General features: G+C 40.1%; 1 protein-coding gene across 2 annotated transcripts; it reads right to left on the bottom strand.

Annotated features, from left to right (window-relative positions):
• Positions 1-332: 332 nt before the first annotated feature.
• On the bottom strand, positions 333-18,028 carry ern2 (endoplasmic reticulum to nucleus signaling 2). Of its 2 annotated transcripts, none has more exons than XM_042485313.1 (24): positions 17,709-18,028; positions 15,454-15,571; positions 15,329-15,362; positions 14,182-14,254; positions 14,023-14,095; positions 13,677-13,799; positions 13,438-13,539; positions 11,930-11,989; positions 11,584-11,800; positions 9,890-9,968; positions 9,504-9,654; positions 8,492-8,634; positions 7,996-8,184; positions 6,249-6,390; positions 5,897-6,004; positions 5,716-5,806; positions 5,003-5,192; positions 4,782-4,878; positions 4,392-4,591; positions 3,240-3,387; positions 2,653-2,780; positions 2,271-2,394; positions 2,110-2,177; positions 333-728 (listed from the first exon to the last, which is right to left on the bottom strand). In XM_042485313.1, the coding sequence occupies exons 1-24, from the start codon at positions 17,796-17,798 to the stop codon at positions 546-548; spliced, it is 2,931 nt and encodes a 976-aa protein (XP_042341247.1). In that variant the 5' UTR covers positions 17,799-18,028; the 3' UTR covers positions 333-545. The 2 variants fall into 2 exon arrangements, with proteins under 2 accessions (XP_042341247.1, XP_042341248.1); XM_042485314.1 differs by having other exon boundaries at positions 5,716-5,803.
• Between the last annotated feature and the right edge of the window lie 268 nt (positions 18,029-18,296).

Genomic DNA, 18,296 nt, shown 5'->3' with positions numbered 1-18,296 from the left:
GAATCTCTACACATCAGCCAACTCAGAGCTTAAACCAGTGATGCGATGCTACACGGTGATATCTTCTTCTTTTTGCTGCACCTTATTAAAAAGCTCCTCTTTTCACTATGTTTTCCAGATTTCCTTATTCAAGAGCTGCAATGTGTTTGAATATCGTTCGTAAAAAAATCTTGAAAAAGCCTTTTTTCTGAATGTGTTTCGGAGAAACATGTTACTGAATGATTCTAGTGGAGTGACACATCAAGATGTAGTTTAAAAACATCCTCTATTATTAATATAACAAATGTATGTAGCCTGTTTGCATTATCTAATTTAATTTTTAAATAGTTTCTTGATCGGCAGCTGCAGAAAAATAAAACAAATCAATAAAATAACTCAAGGCATATAAAAAACTTTTTCACAGCACTGTATCTTACCCCAAAAAACAGTATGGGCTTTACAAAAGCAATAAGGGGGCACTGTCAGCGATTTCTGTTGCTCACTAAAAAGTTCTTCACCGTGTGTCTGTGTGTATAGGGAGTGTCAAGTGTAGAGTTATGTGAATGCTATTTGGCGTTGGGGGACAGATAGTAGGGGTGAAACAGTCTTTCATCAGAGCAGAGGCTCAGAGCAGCGTGTGTGTGCATCAGTAACCGTGGAAACCGTGAGGTGAAGTAGCTGACAAAGCCTTCGGGAAGCTCTCCGAGAGTCTCCTGCACCTCCTTTGGCAACTCGTGGTAGTGATGCTTCTGTAAAGTGCAACGTGAACATACACGAGTCAGAGTGTGTCTGTCTGTATAACAGAAATATAAAGCCCAATCCCATTTCATTTTTTTCCCCTACCCCTCGTTATCTGGTGACACCTTCTCCCTTGGGCAGATAAATCCTCCCCTATATAATGGGACAACCCTTCGACCCTGATGCGTCATCAGTAGTCATCAATGCTGGCAATTACATAAACAGCAAGTGTTGCTGGACATTGCAAGTATGCCATCTCCTGCTCAGGTGATTTCTTTTACGTGGGCTACAGGCAGCCGGTTGCGGTTGCTAGGACTTTATTGGAATTTAAGTTTCACGCTATCAAGCCATCAAACAAGTCATCAGATAAACTAGAATTATCGCCTCACTCTTGTACGCTTCCGTAAACCAGTCAAGTTGCAGTTGTAGCAGAGAGCTTTCGTCACTGCAAGTTCTCCGATTTTGGCTTGGTGTGTCATGGCTTTAACATCCATGTCTGGCAAGACATGTCATCACTTCATTTTATCCTATTAGACATTTACGTGACATTTTATTATAATTAGTGCATTCATTCTAGAGTTATCCCCCAAAACATGCTTTTTGAAGTCACAGCGACCTTGACCTCTGACCACCAAATTGTCATCAGTTCATTGAGTCTAAATGGACGTTTGTGCCAAATTTGAGGAAATTCCTTTCATGCGTTTTTGGGATATTGTGTTCAAGAGAATAGGAGAGATGGACAGATGGTTGTACAACCTGAAAACAAAATGTTTCTGGTCATGATTATCGCTGTTGCAGTCATAAAAACAACACTGCTTTATTACCAGGTCACTGGCGGGGCCCTGTGGGCTAACATTAGAAACCTGGGCTCCCACCCTGCCAGTCTGTACTCACATAAAAGAAGCCGTAACAAGTGTAGGAACTTCACTGCTGGACTAAAGTTAAATTTAGGGCCTTATATGCCATCAAACGGGGGTAATATCACAATATCATGCACAAACCTGCAATAAAAATGTGATGTTAGTTAAGAAGACTTTGACATACTAACTTTTTAAAAAAAAAAATTATGCTTGTTTTAAATAAAAGGACCACTGAAACAACATGAAACTGAGAGAACAGATGGAATTGGAATTTTTAAAATCTTCTTTAACAAAAAAATTACATTTGCGGGTTTCTCTTGTTGCTCATATATCATCTTGTCGATGATTGCTCATAACACTCAGTTTGAAGTGTGCCTCACCTACTACTACATGGGAATGTAGTAGTAGGTGAGGCACTACTACACACCTACTACTACATGGGAATGTACAAAATGAATGCTAAGGGCTAATTGGTAGGGGCGAGAGGTGTAGGGATTGGGCTTTCAGTGTATGAGTAAGCATGAATGCTGACCTTATTCCTCATGGCTCTCAGCAGATCTCTGACTGAGTTTCCTTTATACGTCCTGAACCGCCTCAAATCTGGAAAGCACACAGAAAGACAGGGATTGTAGTCCATCCTTCACAGGTGTAAACAGCGTAGTTAAATGATAGTGTGTGGGTGCGTTTACAAACCAGTCTGCAGAGGCACAGATATATGCATCCTCCAGTTGGTTCTGACCACTCCTCTTCCTGCAGTCTCCAGTTTGACCACAATCGGACTGTCTGCCGGCTCCTTCTCTATGCGGTCACTCACATCCTACATACACACACAAATATTCCAAATAATGTTTCTAGAGAAACGTCTATAGACAGAAACTACACTTCCAGCTATATGCTCAGACCCCTTTTGCACATGTCCTGGTCACTGTTTATGATCAGAAAATTAAAAACATCTAATAAGAATATACCAGAAGGAAATAACTCTTTCAAAATTGTAATAATGAAAAGAGGTCCCTGTTATCACAAGAGAGCGAGCTGTCCCTTTGTGTATCAATGGCAAAGTGATTTTACACACCTGGAAAAAGAGAAGCTGCTTCTCGGGGCTCCAGAAAAACGGATGTTTGAGCACACAGGCTGTGGAGGGCCGGGACTCAGGCTCAGCACTGATCATCTGCTCAATCAGATCCTGTGCTATGACGTCATCTGAATGGTGGGAGAAACAGCTGTCAGGCTTTTATGTATTATTTTCACTGATTGTGCCATCACAAGATTTATGGCATTATTACTGTCCAAAATAAAACCTGAAGCCCTTTTCTGTATAATTTTACTGTTACAGCATATAGTCCAAAAAACTGCATGTAAACCATAAAACAACTGTATCCTTCTCAGAGGACTCATCTTAAGAGACAGTTCTGCCTTAGAGACTTATAGCAGGAAAATCCTTTGTGCACTGAGCGTATTTGCAAGGATGTTTAATTGTTGAGATGCGATTGGACTGACCTAGGCTCATGGTGGTCAAGAGGAGCGAGGTGGTTGGGTAAATTAAAATGTTTCTATTTGAGAATTTTGTGTAAAAGAATTGTGGAGAAATTGACTGAGCATAAAAAAAATATTAGCCATGAAGCAAGACAGGAAAGACATAAGTGCAAACATCGCTCTCACCATGTATATCTTCCATAAAATGCGAGAGTGAATATTCTCCTGACAGGATGTTGACCTGTCGTCTTAATGTATCACCAAAAGGGTGCTGCCCCCGGCTGACCACATAGTAGAACACACAGCCTGCGGAGAACACGTCCACCGCTGCTGTCTGTGAAGAGAGGAGGAGAAACACTGGATCAGAGGACCAAAAATTACAGAAAAAATACTCACCTCAGGGTCCACTCAGTTTCCTTCAGTATCTTTTACTGCCTCAAAGTAGCAATATGGGGCGCAGTGTGCTAATCCTATTTGAACTCTTTGCAAACTTGTAAGGGTGCAAAGGCGGTTGTGCCTAAAATTGCTAAGCAGCTGTAACTAGCATAGTATCATACCCTACTTACCAGAGCTAATTTTCTTCCAGGCGCTGATTTTTTTAAAAGTGTATATTGGGCCGAAAATGTAGATGTAAAGCTCTGGGTAGCCCCTGAACTAAAGTAATAAACTTTACCACCATATTTACCACAGAGTGATATTTATGGAGGCAAATAAAGAGATATCTGAAGGCTGTGATCGGTTGTTCCATATCACATGCAATTGACATGTATGCTGCATGCAAACTTGAACTTTTGCTGCGTTCAAACGGAGCTCAGACCCCTTTTGCACATGGGGTTTATGACGTGGGAAGTCGTACATGAATTTGTGGACTTGAAGCTCTCAAGAAAATTCCAATTATGAGGTCATTATTACCACAAAAGGTAGTATTGAACGCAGAATTTGATTTCTTCAGGGTGCAGCTTTGAAAAAGTAGGTACTTGGGAACATTTGCGTGCCGCAAGGACATCGCACCTGCTTTTAAGCATGCCCTCCACATGTCTACATTGACAGAAATGGATCAGAGTGTGCAAAAAATGTGGCTTGGGCGTGGCCCCTAACATAATTAATAAACTTCCTTTATAAGCTACAGGCACTCCCTTTAAGTTTAAAAAAAAAAAAAAAGTATGTCCGATTCAAATTCACACCATAAAAAATTTCGGGAAGAGATGCACAGACCCTAAAGCTACATATGAACCCTTTTTTTATTATATGTAACATTCCCACTGTGGCCATTTTAGCTAACACATCAACTGAATGTTCAAAGACAGTTCGGCTGTGAGTGACACACATGCATCCTACCGGTTTGTTGCCAGGAGTATCCCGCAGCACTTCAGGAGCTATCCACCCTTCAGTTCCTGGTATTCCTGACCGCAAAGAGAAGCTGCTCCGACCATCTTGGATCTTCTTACAGAGTCCAAAGTCAGAGATGAGAGCTCGGACTCGACCCAGCGCACTGGGACCAGAGAGGAGGATGTTTCTAGGCTTCAGGTCACGATGGACTAAAAGGGAGGGATGATAAAGAACGAGAAAGAAATTTAGGTTTTTCAGAAAGAGGAAGTGGAGAAGGTTTTAGCTATGCAAATTAAGCACTACTGTGTTATCTGTTTTGGGGGGGATATCATTTTTTAAAAAATCATTTGTGTATGCACTTGTATGTGTACATATTGCAACTATATGTGTATCTCAGACCTATGTTGAGTGAGTGGAGGTGTGAGAGGCCACACATGGTCTGTCCCAGCAGAGTAATTGGATTCAGCTCAGGAAAACAAGACGGATCCTCCACATACTGCAGAGAACAAAGGCACATAACAAACACGCAGCAACATATGATGGTTTTGTTATTAAGGGATGTCATTTTAAACAGGAACTGCTGCACAAAAAGTCAACTAACAAAGCCCTGCAGTACTGACCTGTTGCAGGGTTGCGGTGCACAGCTCGATGGCGATGTAAGTAAAGAGGCGGTCTCTCTCTGTGCAGAAATATCGGATGACGTTTGGGTGTGTGTCAGACTCACGGAGGAGCTGCACTTCACGTTCTGCTACCTCAAAACACTCGGGCAGTATTCGCTTCACCGCGACTTGGCGTCCATCAAAATTACCCCTAAAGTCAGAAAAAATAACACATTACACATAGTACTGTATGTGCATCTGAAAAATGTAGTTTTTGCTTTACTGTTCAAAAATCTGGCAGTTTAATAGTGTCGCTAGATAGTCTATTAAAAAGGAACTAGTCAGTCAGCTGGCGTTAAACAGCAAAACTGACAAAATAAAGGTGGTAATAAACTAAAGTCTAACTTGTCAATAGTCTGATTGAAAAATTAAAGTGGATGGTTAATGGTCTAACAGGTTAATCGCGTCACTGTCAATGCCCTGAAACTATTGTGTTTCTTGCTGTTTTCGCTCTTGTGTTTTCCCGTGCATTTGCTGTTATAGTGCTTGTTTTACTGTATGTTTATAGTGCTTTTTTAAAGTCAATAAACAGAAGTTTAAAAAAACAAAAGTCTAACTGGTAAGAAATCAATTTTATGATATGCTTAAGAATGCCTGGCAGAAATGTAAGTAACGCAAAATGGGCAAATGGTCATTTAAAAGCAGCGCTGTGTTAATAATATAAATACTGTTACCTGAAGACAAAAGTTCCTGCCGTGCCGTGTCCGAGCACCTCAGATGAAGTGAAGGAGATTTTACCCACCTGCACCTCCTCACTGTTTCCTTCTGGGAGAGGAAGAAAGAATGAAGCAGCAATAATAATCTCATCTTAATTTTGAGGGACAGAAAGTGAGAATATACAGTTTGGTGTGTTACCTGCTGTGGGTTTGTGGACAGAGGTGCTATTTTTATCGACATCGGAGGTCGTGCTGCTGCTGTGAGTGTGAGGACTGGGTGGAGGGTCAGCAGATGCAGGCGGAGAGTCTGGATACAAAAAAGGGAAGATATACAATATGAATGGGTCTCTTTTTTGTACCCAGTTTAATCAAGGATTGAATGAAATATTAAAGATTTCTCTGCTTTGAGAAAAATGATATTTCAACACTTTATGCATTTTAATAATCCTTCATTTCAGTGCAATTCAAAGGAAAATGTTTAATCACTGAGCTGGACCCAAAGGTCAATAAATACCAGGGATAAAAGAGAACCTGTGTAGTAAGTAACTTACCACTGGAGAGGTTTGTGTCAGTGGAGAGGGTCGTGTCCGAAGAGACCGGGGTCACGGTCTGCATGTTTGTCTGCATGCGCTGGAGACGAGACTCAAAAGCCTCCTCCAGCTGCCTTTGAGCTTTCAGCTGATGAGCTGCACGCTGGAGAAACACAAAGAGATCACATTAAATGCTGTTAGAAGATGTAGTTTGAAAAATCAGTATTCAAGAGGATAAATAACCGGAGCTCCTCTTTGAGAGTGTAAAATGATCAAACTTTTCTTTACAACACTTCTACAGCACGGTCAATAAAGCTCAGCAACTACCAGTCAGCCCAAATGTTGTAAAAAAACAAAACAAGAAGTCTTAAAACACTGATAAAAGAAAGGCATGTGAGGTGCACCCCGTTCATGATCATTGCTTTAGCAATAAATTATGCTCCATTATTTAAGCTGATTAATGGACTTTATTTTCTTAATTTAACACATTGGCTGCTGGTAATATTGTGAGCGTAGTGCAACAGAGCTTAGGAGCATAGCACTTGTGAAAATATTCTGCTCTACCAATAAATGGTTTAAGTATTTTGCTTTTAAGGCTCGAGGCACGTTATTTTCCTGCAATCTAAAGGGTGCATTATTCAGATAATAAAATTAGTCTACATAGGTGGCCACAAATTGGTTGCAGTTGTATGAAATAGTAAATAATTGATGAGGTAAATAATTACAATCTCTAAATGTGCAGAGAGCAGCACAGAGCTACAGAGCTGCTGCCGGCTGCTGCTCCACAGCAAATCCCCACTAAGAGAGGCGATGTGTGCACTTTTGCACGAGGAGCAGCGTAACTTGATTGATTATTTCAGAAGCTAAAAGTTTAGTTCTTTTTTCGATGTCAAGTGTATAATTAAAATGTTTAATTTTGCTGCTTAAATGTCCTAAAATATTTGCTGCAGTGACATTACTGCTCTTACTACATTATTCTCAGCAGAAAACGGCTCGAATCTCCAATTTACGGAATCTGACAATAAATTGTCAAGTGAGCCAGGAGCAGGCAGGCATGAGTTTTAAAGGGAATAGGAGATTACACTCTGATTGGTTGAATTCATTTTACACCCAAAACACACAAATAATTAATTAAATAATTAATTAAGGGACTAAATACAGCACCTTTTCCCCTTGCACCTTACATTGCACTCAGATTACTAGATGTTTAACTAACAAAAGTGGAGCTGGACATGCCCGATTTACATTTTTGTCATAGACTTAAGACTATGCGCAATAGAGTGCTTAAATTGTTCCCACTGTGTGTATCCTTAAGGCCTAAAAATGTGTTGAATGCATTTGCTTCCTCATTAAACATTTGCAAGCTGATTTTCTTTTAATGTTTGCTAGCTATTAGCCTTCTGGTTTACTCTCACTTCTGGCTCATTGACGCATGTCTTCAGAGATTTACCCCCACCTCATCAGCAAAATAGTGCGAAACCATTTACAGGACTGTTAATGTCACCCATGTGTGCAGACACAGATGTGCACTCGTTAAGTGTGCACACGATAAACAAAACAGGGACCCACTCATAGAAAACCAGCCCCATTGCTCTACTAAAATTCAAAAACTTGACAGGATATCTTAAATCTTTTCCTAATACCATCATTATTGCTTTATATCTGGGTAGTTTGTCACCATGTGCTCATATCTTTGAGAATAAAACCTGAAAAACTGCTTCTTAAACACACGTCCATCTCAACAAACAGACTCAAGACACAAACTCACAACAGGGTATGTGAGTGCGAAGGCCAGCCACCCTCCCAGCAGCAGTGTCAGAACAGCCAGAGTGAGACGGTCCTGAGTCATATAGACAGGCAGCACAGCGGACGGCCTCTGAGCCTGTCCTGTTGTCCTCCCATCAACCCCTCCTTTATTAGTGTTAGCGTCGCTATGGCTACCAGCAACTGTCTGGAACTGAAGGACACAAAAAGACAACACGGATGAGAAACAATGGAAATATAATGAGGTTTCACTTGTTTTTATCTGTGTTTGTCGTCATTGTTCACTGTAAAGCAGTTTACAATGATAAGTGGACATTAAAGGGACATTTAGCAGTTTATCACATCAATGCCTCAGTCTCTGAGGCAGCTTCAAGTGTGCTATAATAGACAGTAATAACCTGATAGGAGAAGACTATTGTCTGATATCATTCCTGTGATGTACTGACTCTCAAGTGCACACTGCAGTAGTGACACAGAAGTAGTTTGGAGTGGTGACTCACGTAGCGCTGATGGTAGTAGGAGGCGGGGGAGGCAGAGGCAGCAGAAGGTCGAGGGGGGATGACTGCCTCACCAGAACGCTGCAGGCCGGCTGGATAATCCCTCAGCATGGTGGTGTGAGCTACTGGAGGAAGCTCGTGATGACCTAAAACACACAGAGATAACACATTCAGAACTGTCCGAGCTTCTGTATTTGTGTCCGGGGTTTGGTCACTTTCTTGTCTGGTAACGTCAGTCCTGTATTGTTTTGTATTTTTGTGTAACTGTTGACGTCCTGGGACACAAGACAAATTTCAGGAGTTTTTTTTACTGACAAAAAAGAGGAATCAAATCAAATCAAATCTAAAATATGTAATGTTGGGCCTATATAGCCATTATAGGGTGCAATAATGGTTATTCCAGTGTACTATGCCTTAAGACAGGCATTTTAGCAAAAATTTACCGTGGAATATAGTATGGAATGTCTTTGTGTCTACACATACAGTGGACACAGCAGTAAAGTCAACTGGCCATGCTACAACAGGCTTAAAATATGTACCGACACTGGCAGTCCGTTGAGTGGCCTTTTGGTTATCGTAATGCTGTTTCCCTTTAGCATGGCTGACCAGACCCACTACCCCCATGACGCCAACATAAAACATTTTGGCGCAGAGCCTACATCCAGTGTGGCTAGGGTCTGCCTCTCTTATAAGTCATATATCATATTTGTTGTTCAAAAGCCATACATTATTAAACACACACATTTCCATTGCAAGCTAACTGCATACACCAATCACATGATGACAGTGACATTTCAATGGTTATACAGTGCAGCACTACATTTTAAACTAGTCATAAAAGGAATAAATTCAATATGACATTTTTAGGATGTATTAGAAACTTTTCCAAAACATTCTGTTTATATTAGACCATTTCCAAGTCTGAAAAAACAAACAGTTTTTCTAATGTCATAACTTTTCCAGAGATTTCATGAGTGAATGGCATCCAGTAATGAGTGTGTTTGTGAGAGTTTACCTATTAGAAGCCAGTGGTTCTTCCGGCTGTTTGTGCTCCCTGGTGGGTAGCGCACATCAGTGGACGGTGTGATCTCATACTCGCCTTGTTCTCTGACCGTCACTCCGGCCGTCACTGGACCCTCGATTCGAGCCAACGTCAGTCCTCGAGGCTGCCACGGCAACAAGAGGCATAAAACAGTCACATAACAGATATCTCGCCATTGCCTCGATTTATTATCAATTCCTCAAACTCCTCTGACACACCTCATATAATACATGTAATAACTATCAGTGTGCTGTAAAGCAGGCGGGAGAATCACCACAGGTGCATGACTTGAACAGATAAGGAAACAGTGTGTGAGAATGCAGTTAAATGATAAAAATAGATTATATATTTGAACTCACCACTAACGAGACTCCATGGTGGACAAGCGAAGTGGAGGCGTAAAGATGGGTGTCTAATTTTCCTACATAGAGAGTGGGTCTTAAAAAGAGGAAAAAGTCAGGTTATTCTCGCAGCCAGCAATTGAGTCAATAGTTTAACAACTGTTGTAAATCAGTGCACATTTCTTTTCTTTCACAAGTTTTTAACTCCTTGAACCCTGGTATAATTGGTTCAATTTCTTAGAAAACATGGTAACAAAAAAGACTATGAACAACTTAGAAATAAATGTTTTGCAAATTGCAAGAAATAAGTAGATTTAGAAAATTATTTTTTAAAAAGCTAGGAAAAACATCTTGGGAAAACGGAAAAACAGCTGGGAAGAAAACTATTTAATGATAATTCCTATATTTCCTTTTTTGTCACTTTTTTTTCTTCTTACTTGTTTGTTTGTTCAGGTAATATTTTTGTACTTTTTACCAAGTTCTTGCTAATTATTTGTCATTTCTTGTTTTATTTGCTCATTGCCTTCCTGTGTTTTTGAAAGAAATCCAGCCAGTTTGCTCATATTTCAAGGGTTTAAACTAGGTTTCTTCACACTGTAGAACCAGGGTTAATAAACCAAATCAAAGGATAAACAGAGTGCATGACATTTTTAAATGCATTCTTTGGATATTTTGAAGTGGGGCTGTTAGTCAAAGCCAGTTTGTAAAAGCAGGCTGGAAAACTGCCAAGGAAGCTAAGCAATGTACGACAACAACAAAACAGATTTTAGCTACAGAAAAATAAGTCCCACTAAGAAAAAAACAAAACAAATAAAACCCCCAGTAACAGTGTAGGTGTACGTTTTAGAATATTTTCACCTCTTTACCTGGCTGTCAGACAGTCATTTCCAACAGGGAACTGAAGACATGATCTATGCTCTTTTCAAAGTCAGACTCCATTGTTATAAACAGTAATTTTACCTCACAGAACATGGGAGCTGCTGGTCTACCTCTGCCATAACAGTTAACTTTGTTTGTGTTATTGTGTGACTTGGCTGTTTCAAAGGGTTGATTTGGATTAACCAAAATCACACAATGACACAAACAACCTACGAGTTGAGGCAGCAGTAGATCAGTGGCTCCTGTATTCGAAGAGGTAAAATTACTGTTTTTGTCAATGGATTCTGGTGCCTGGCTTTGAACAGAGCATAGATAAGATAATGTTCAGTTTCAGTTCAGTTCCTTGTCAGAAAGGCTGTCTGCAGCAAGGCAAAGCTGTGAAAATATTCCTAATATAACACACACTTCAACTGATATTGATATTTTAGAGAGGAACTTTTCTGGGTGGATAAAATAAGTTTACTGCAATATTGTATGCAATACACTAACTATGGATAACCAGAGTTTGAAAAAACCTAACTATTACTTTAACACAGCTAATCCTTTTGCCTGAAGTAAGTGGGCAAACAAGTGTGATGAATTAACAACCCCAGGTATGCTAATAGAGAAAATAACAGACTAAGCACTTCTTGTTCTGCCCTGTCCATAGGACACCTCTCAGTGTGTCATCACTTAATTAAATTTTAAGCACGGTTGAAGGAGCAAATTGGAAAAGTGTCGGCCAAGCTTCATGCAATCTAAAAGCCTTCTAGTTACCACTCAAATAAATGATTTAATCAGACCAGTGAACATCACAAGCTTGTTTGTATGCATGTTTGTGCGGTTTGTCTTACACGAGTTGTGTTTGTGCGCTGGCTTGCTCCTTCACAAACTGATAGCTCCACTTCAGTGTAGCGTGTGCATCTGCCTGGTCGTTGGCAGAGGAGAAGGTGAGGAAACGTAACGTTTCCATGGCGAGGGACAGATGGGGGGCGTGTCTTAGAGAGTCGCCAGAGTAAAGGTAAACCCCTACAACTGGCGAACCATAGTTCTGACTCCACAAGACGTCACCTGGATGACAAAAACACACACTTACAGCCTTACGAGGATGTACAGATGAAAAAAAAAACAAATCAACCTCTCACACATGAAAAAAGGTGATACAATATTCACAGAGTAAAAACACACACCTCCCCCTACCTGTCTCTCTGTCAACTGTCACAACAAGACCATCTCCACTGGACACAAGATGGGCCATCTCTGGAAGTGCAAAAGGTTGGACAGGTCAGTTTTGGACAAGTTGGGACATGGCAGCTTTAAGTTTTTGCACACATTCTTGCAGATTTCAAATACACAAAGTCCTAGTTCATTTCATTGTTGAATCTTGGACCATTTAATGTGGGTTTTTTTAAATAAACAAACTATAGAGCAGTCACAGAACACATTTCTCCACCAAAGTTTAAGAGCCCCCATAATTTACCATTTTATTACAATTTAATGTTTAAACATTTCTCGGATTAAATATGTATCAAAATACACACTAACAGACAATCATGAAATACATGTACCAAATTTGTATCATTCAAGTAAATTCAGTAGCTCATGAGCAAATAATTTTCAGAAATGCTCTAATATGAAAGGAGTCTTTCTGCCTGTATGTCTGTCCTTCCATTTACTAGGCAAATTTTCATCCAACAGACTTCACACTTGGCAGGTGTGTTCTGAGGACCCAAGGAAATGCGGTGATAAGTACGAGCTCTTGAGATCTAAGTTGCATATTTATTAGTAGTGTGTTATTTCTGCCAGAAGTACACAGTGCAGTGAATCGAGAGAGGATCCTTATTAACTGTTAACACCACCAAACGGTATGCTGGGTACAGCTCCATCGCTCGCTGAAGAACATTTGAAAACAAATGAAGAAAGAAAGACCATGTTACATTGTAGCAAACTGAAACTTTTCAAGCATCAGCGATATAACTTTCATCACAAACAGTTTTGTTTCCAAGAAACGCAGTGTTGAGTGTGAAGTTTTTTAGATGCATGGTTCTTGAGAAAGCTACAAGCAGTATGGCCTAAATGAGAACTGCACTAGTGTTGAAAAACACTGAAAAAATCTTAGAGTTAGGTCTGCATCAAAAATATTAATGACATGTTCTTTGACTTGTGCCAAAAACAAACAGGACTGAAGACAACTCCTTGGTGGAGACTAAAGTGAATTGCTGACCTTAAAATAGGAGTTGGACGAATAAATAATTATGCATAATTTTGCATTAACTGAAATGTTATACTCAGTTAAGTGACTGCAAGTGAATAGATTCTACGGTGGTGTATTTTTACATTTCATACATTACTAAGTCTCAAATGCACCTATTCTATACAAGTATTCAATGGTTGTTTTTTTTGTCCACTTTTTTAAGGCTTTTCAGCTTTATAATATAGGACAGACTATTAGAGGGAAGAGAGAGGAGAAGAGGCCAAGGTCAGACTCGAACCCGCGGCCGCTGTGGCAGGGACATGGCCTTGGTAAATGGGGCGCCTGCTCTACCAGGTGAGCTACTGGCCGCCCCTTTTTTGTCCACTTTTTAATGCTCTAAAATATTACTGCTATCACAAAGCAGGTTCTGGAAGAGTGTTATTAGTTCATATTTACATTAAAATAATCCAGCTAAATAACCTTCCATAAATGAATGTGTTTGCGAGAGACGTACTGTAGTCTTGTTTGTCATCATAAGGTGGAGCAGAATAATCATTGTACGTAGCGTTCCAACGCAGCTCCTGTGTCTTAGTGTCAAACATGGTAACCATGTATTCTGGAAAAAAGAGAGAAGTGCAAAGTCCATCAAACCAAGATGCCTCAGACACCTGTGTGTGTGTGTGTGTGTGTGTGTGTGTGTGTGTGTGTGTGTGTGTGTGTGTGTGTGTGTGTGTGTTAGTATGCATGACATACCTGTGCGTCCAATGTACAGAAGAGGAGTGTTTGGGCAGATGGATTCAGAGGACGAGGTGGTTAAACTGGTTTGCTTCTCGCCTGTCTCAGGATCAACCACAAACCATACATCCTGCTTTTTACCTTCATGTGCACACACACGCACACGCACAGACACAAACATGCAAAGACACAGAAATATTAGCCAACAAAACTGCAGAATGTCAAATATTAATATGACTCATCTGTCATGCTCCATCTCTGGCAACCGTCTGTCTCACACACAATGATAACATAAGGTAGGTGAGCGCGCACACACACAAGCACACACACACACACACACACACACACACACGCACCACCTCACCTGTATAGAGTACACCATCAGAGCTCCTACAGGGAGCCGACTGGACCAACTCTGGGATGGTGAAGGGCAATTTCTGCAGGTACAGCCAAGCAATGACGTTATAAAGAGAAAACTGACACACAGAAACAAACATACACACATAAATGCTACATTGTTTACCATCAGGCCTTCTTTGTGTTTGCCCTCCAGTATATACAAACTGCCATCGTTGGGGTCAGGGAGAAAACCAGGTCTACAAAACAACATTAATACATCATTTCATTGATTATTTGATATATTTCAATGCTTTGCACAACTAGTTTTTCCTATAGCTTACTTTATCCAAAAGGAAACCATCTGTATTTTTCAACCTGGACTCTATTTCCCTTAGTTTTTGTGTCTAAGTGACTAATGGAGTCAGCAATTTTAGAAATTGGTCCAGTATTGAGAGAGAGTGCTGCAGTCGCAGCGACAAAACAGGCTGCTGTGTAATCCCTTCAGGCAGTTGTGCACCGTCAATTTACATCCACTAAAAGTGGTGTTGTTGCCACTTACTGGCTCAGATTATTATAAGTGTCTGGCAACTTTTTGAAAAAGACCCTACAGAGAATTTTTTCCCCTTACCTTTTTTCCCCTTACCTTTCACTGATTTGGACATTTTGGAAGTCTTCTGAAATCTTGCAGACTTTTAAACATTGTTGAAATCAGCTAAATGTTCAACCATGACATAAAATCTTTCTACACTCAAACACTCTCTTCAGTTCTCACTAATGTTTACACTGTGTTTTTTCCTGCAACCAAGTCACCTCTCTCAAGATTTCAGAACAAGACTCTCCTTGAGCGAGACTTGGACACAATTACCAACAGAAAGGTAAAAAAAAAAAACCATTTCATTTCTGTCTAGGGTCCTTTCTGTTAAGTTGTCAGACACTTATAGTGACTATTTGAGCCTGTCCCTGGCAAAAACAGGCACCTTTAATTGATTTAAATTGATAGTGCAAAATTACCTGTAGGGATTACATAGCAGCCTGAAAACTGTAGTCTCCATTAGTCACTTAGGCACAAAAAGACGGGCAAACAGGGTCCAAGTTAAAAAATACTTAAGTTTCCCTTTAATAATTATGGTTTCAAAAATGCTTTACAAAAATAAAATAATTTAAAATTGGCACTTTTTAAAATTTAAACTTGGAACTATCTGACCAAAGAATAAGCAAACATGACTACAAATCTACCAAACTTAAGTACTTGACAGTTTTTGATACTGTGCTATGAATACATTACCAAAAAATAAATAAATAACTCAGTTCTGTGCATGTGTGTTACTCACTCTGTGAGGTAGACTGGTACTTGAATAATGGGGTCTGAAAGAGGGCAAAGACCAGTTTTCATGAGAAATATTTAAAAATGAAAATAGAGATTCAGGAAACAGTATAAATGTTTATGTGCATGAACCTTCTCTTAGGGTCCACTTGATGTCTCCTGACTGCTTAGAGACGGCATGCAGACTACCGTCCAGTGTAGAGACGAACAGGAGGGATTCTGGGAGGGTGACCGATCTAACGCCTCCAACCTAGAGGAAGAGAAGAGAGAGAGCGAGAGAGATACTTTAAGCCAGCTGTCTGACAGTCATCATGTCATGTACATCTGAGATTTCAATATAGCATGACCACAGCATGTGCGAGTGTTGGTGGGTGTGTCAGATCCGCCAGGGTTTGACAGTCCAGCTCTGCAGTAAAGTTCAGCTCCAATAATTATCCTGTGTTCCTCATTTAACAGGATATCCTCACACACCCTCCTCCCCTCCTCCTTGTCTTGCCAACACTATACCCTCGACTGAGAACTGTGTTTGACTGGGTGAGCGTGCATGTGTGTTTGTGTGTGTGTGTGTGTGTGTGTGTGTGTGTGTGTGTGTTCACCACTCCCTTATTTACCTACCAACTGCTGGCAAGTGGTAACAAAAACTGAACAGTACTGTGTGGTGAGAGCACACCATTGAAAACGCCATATTTTTATGGAAAGCACTGGCACAAGACCAGTGGTGGAATGTAACTGAGTACATTTACTAGAGTACTATACTTAAGCACAAATTGGTGCTTGTACTTTACTTGTGTCTTTTCTTTTCATGCCACTTAATACTTATACTACACTACATTTCAGAGGGAAATATTGCACTTTTTACTTCACTGCAATTATCTGAAAGCTTTAGTAACAAGTGAAAACAGAAATGAGGATTTATGCATTAAAACATAAGAGGAATTTTTAAAACTTGATGTTTGATTTGATTAACATGATTTAGATTAAATTGCCCAACAGTTTATAAGAGTACAGCTGCAATGATTTGTTGATTAATCAATTAGCTGAAAAACAAGTGGATATTATTTTTTCAATTTATTTTTAGTAAATGTTTTCAATTTATGTTATTTTCTAATTTATGGATGTGCTTTGATGTTTTTTTTCAATCAGCTAATTGATTAATCAACTAATCATTTCAACTGTACACTGTTGAGTAGCTTAATATATAGATTTGTTATATATAACAAAGCATATTTTATTTTAAACACAACTTCTATTGCATGTCTGTCCGTCCTGGAAGAGGGATCCTTCCTCAGTTACTCTTTCTTAAGTTTAAGGGAGTTTTTCCTTTTCTGCTGAGAGGGTCCAAGGACAGAGTGATGTCTTCTGCTGTAAAGCCCTCTTAAGGAAAAGTGTGATTTATGATATCAGGTATGGGTCAACGGATTATCGGCCTGGCCGATTATCAGGCCGATATTTGACATTTTGTTGATGTATCAGTGTTTCATTTTTATGATTACCAATAAAATTAATTAATTAAAAAGTGCAAAGAAAGTGTCAGCATGGGAGGCATTTTTATTTAGTAAAAACCTCAGGAAGTTTTTATTTATTCATTTTCTATTTAATTTTTTACTTGACTTTATTTTCTTTTAAAGTCAAAGACATTTAAGCAAAGTTTTGTGTTGGAGTTTGTTATAATCCAATTCCCGAATATTGACAAAAATGTAAATGCATATTGGTTCCAAATATCAGTTATCAGTCTCATTAACTACTAATAATGTGTATCAAAATCAGCTGTGAAAAAACAATATTGGTCGACCCCTAATATCAGGCTTTATAAATAAAACTCAATTAAACTGAATTTAATTTCATAAACTCTTCTTGTGTGTTTATGCTAAAGCAATCTTTATTTGTAAAGTTACTAATAACGAAAGCCTTTAGATGAATGTTGTGAAGTGAAAGTACAATATTTACCTTGGAAATGTAGTGGAGTACAAGTATAAAGAGTCATGAAAATAATAGTCAAGTGCCTCGAATTCATACTTAAGTACAGAATTTGAGTAAATGTATTTAGTTACATATGGGCACTAGTACTCTTATTTAGGTAAGGGATATGAATACTTCTTTCACCAGAGCTCTAGACGCGCACGGAGATACTCGTGCACGCGCACACACGTTTAAACACACACACCAATGCCCCAACTACACACCCACACACAGTATTAACTTTCTTCGGGTAATTTGGACCAAACGTCCTCTCATCATATCATGGCAACTTTACTCGAGCCTGAAATAGACTCAGAGGCGCAGTGGGATACCAGTTGCGGTCTCCGCGGCGCATAAATAGCAAGACCCAAACGGTATTAACAACAACAGAAACACCCGCACACACAGTTAACCGTCACAAACTTCACCTGAAACACTTTGTCCTCACAGGACAGCAGGAGGAGAGACAGCAGCAGGCGTCCCAGAGTCCCCATGACCCCCAGAGCACTTTGTTTCATGGATCTGAACAAACGGAGGACTGAAGCTATTGAACTAACAACAGAGGTCGAACTCTCTCCCCATTTCCAGCGCGGGCGTCCATCTGTCAGAAAGTTAGCCGGGCCGTTTACCGTCGGTAGTCAACAAACACGGTGAAAGCTAAGCTAACAGTACAGCTTTAAATCCATAATAATAACAGCAACGCAGCCGTTCTTGTCACTTTTCCATATTTCCGTGTTGGGACGGAACCGGTGACGTCAGGAGCGGACTGTCAAGCAGGGAGGGGGGCGAGGACGCTGGTGTGTCTCGTGCTGAGTGACGGCGGGCTCAACCAATGAGCGGGCGGGTTTGGAACAGAAGGGGCGGGGCTATGGAAACGGCTGGAACACGTGGAAACGGACAGCAGGACAGTTGTGAACTCAACAAGAGCGGCTTTTTGTGCAATAGAAAGTGGTGGAGGGCGTCATTGTCTGTTGTTCACTCTCCTTTTACACTCCCCACTGCAAATGCAACTAGCT

Source organism: Plectropomus leopardus, chromosome 4 (genome assembly GCF_008729295.1).
Source record: "Plectropomus leopardus isolate mb chromosome 4, YSFRI_Pleo_2.0, whole genome shotgun sequence".
NCBI classification, from domain to species: Eukaryota; Metazoa; Chordata; class Actinopteri; order Perciformes; family Serranidae; genus Plectropomus; species Plectropomus leopardus.
The sequence above is the reverse complement of the archived record's forward strand: the minus strand, read 5'-3'. Positions and strand labels throughout refer to the sequence as shown.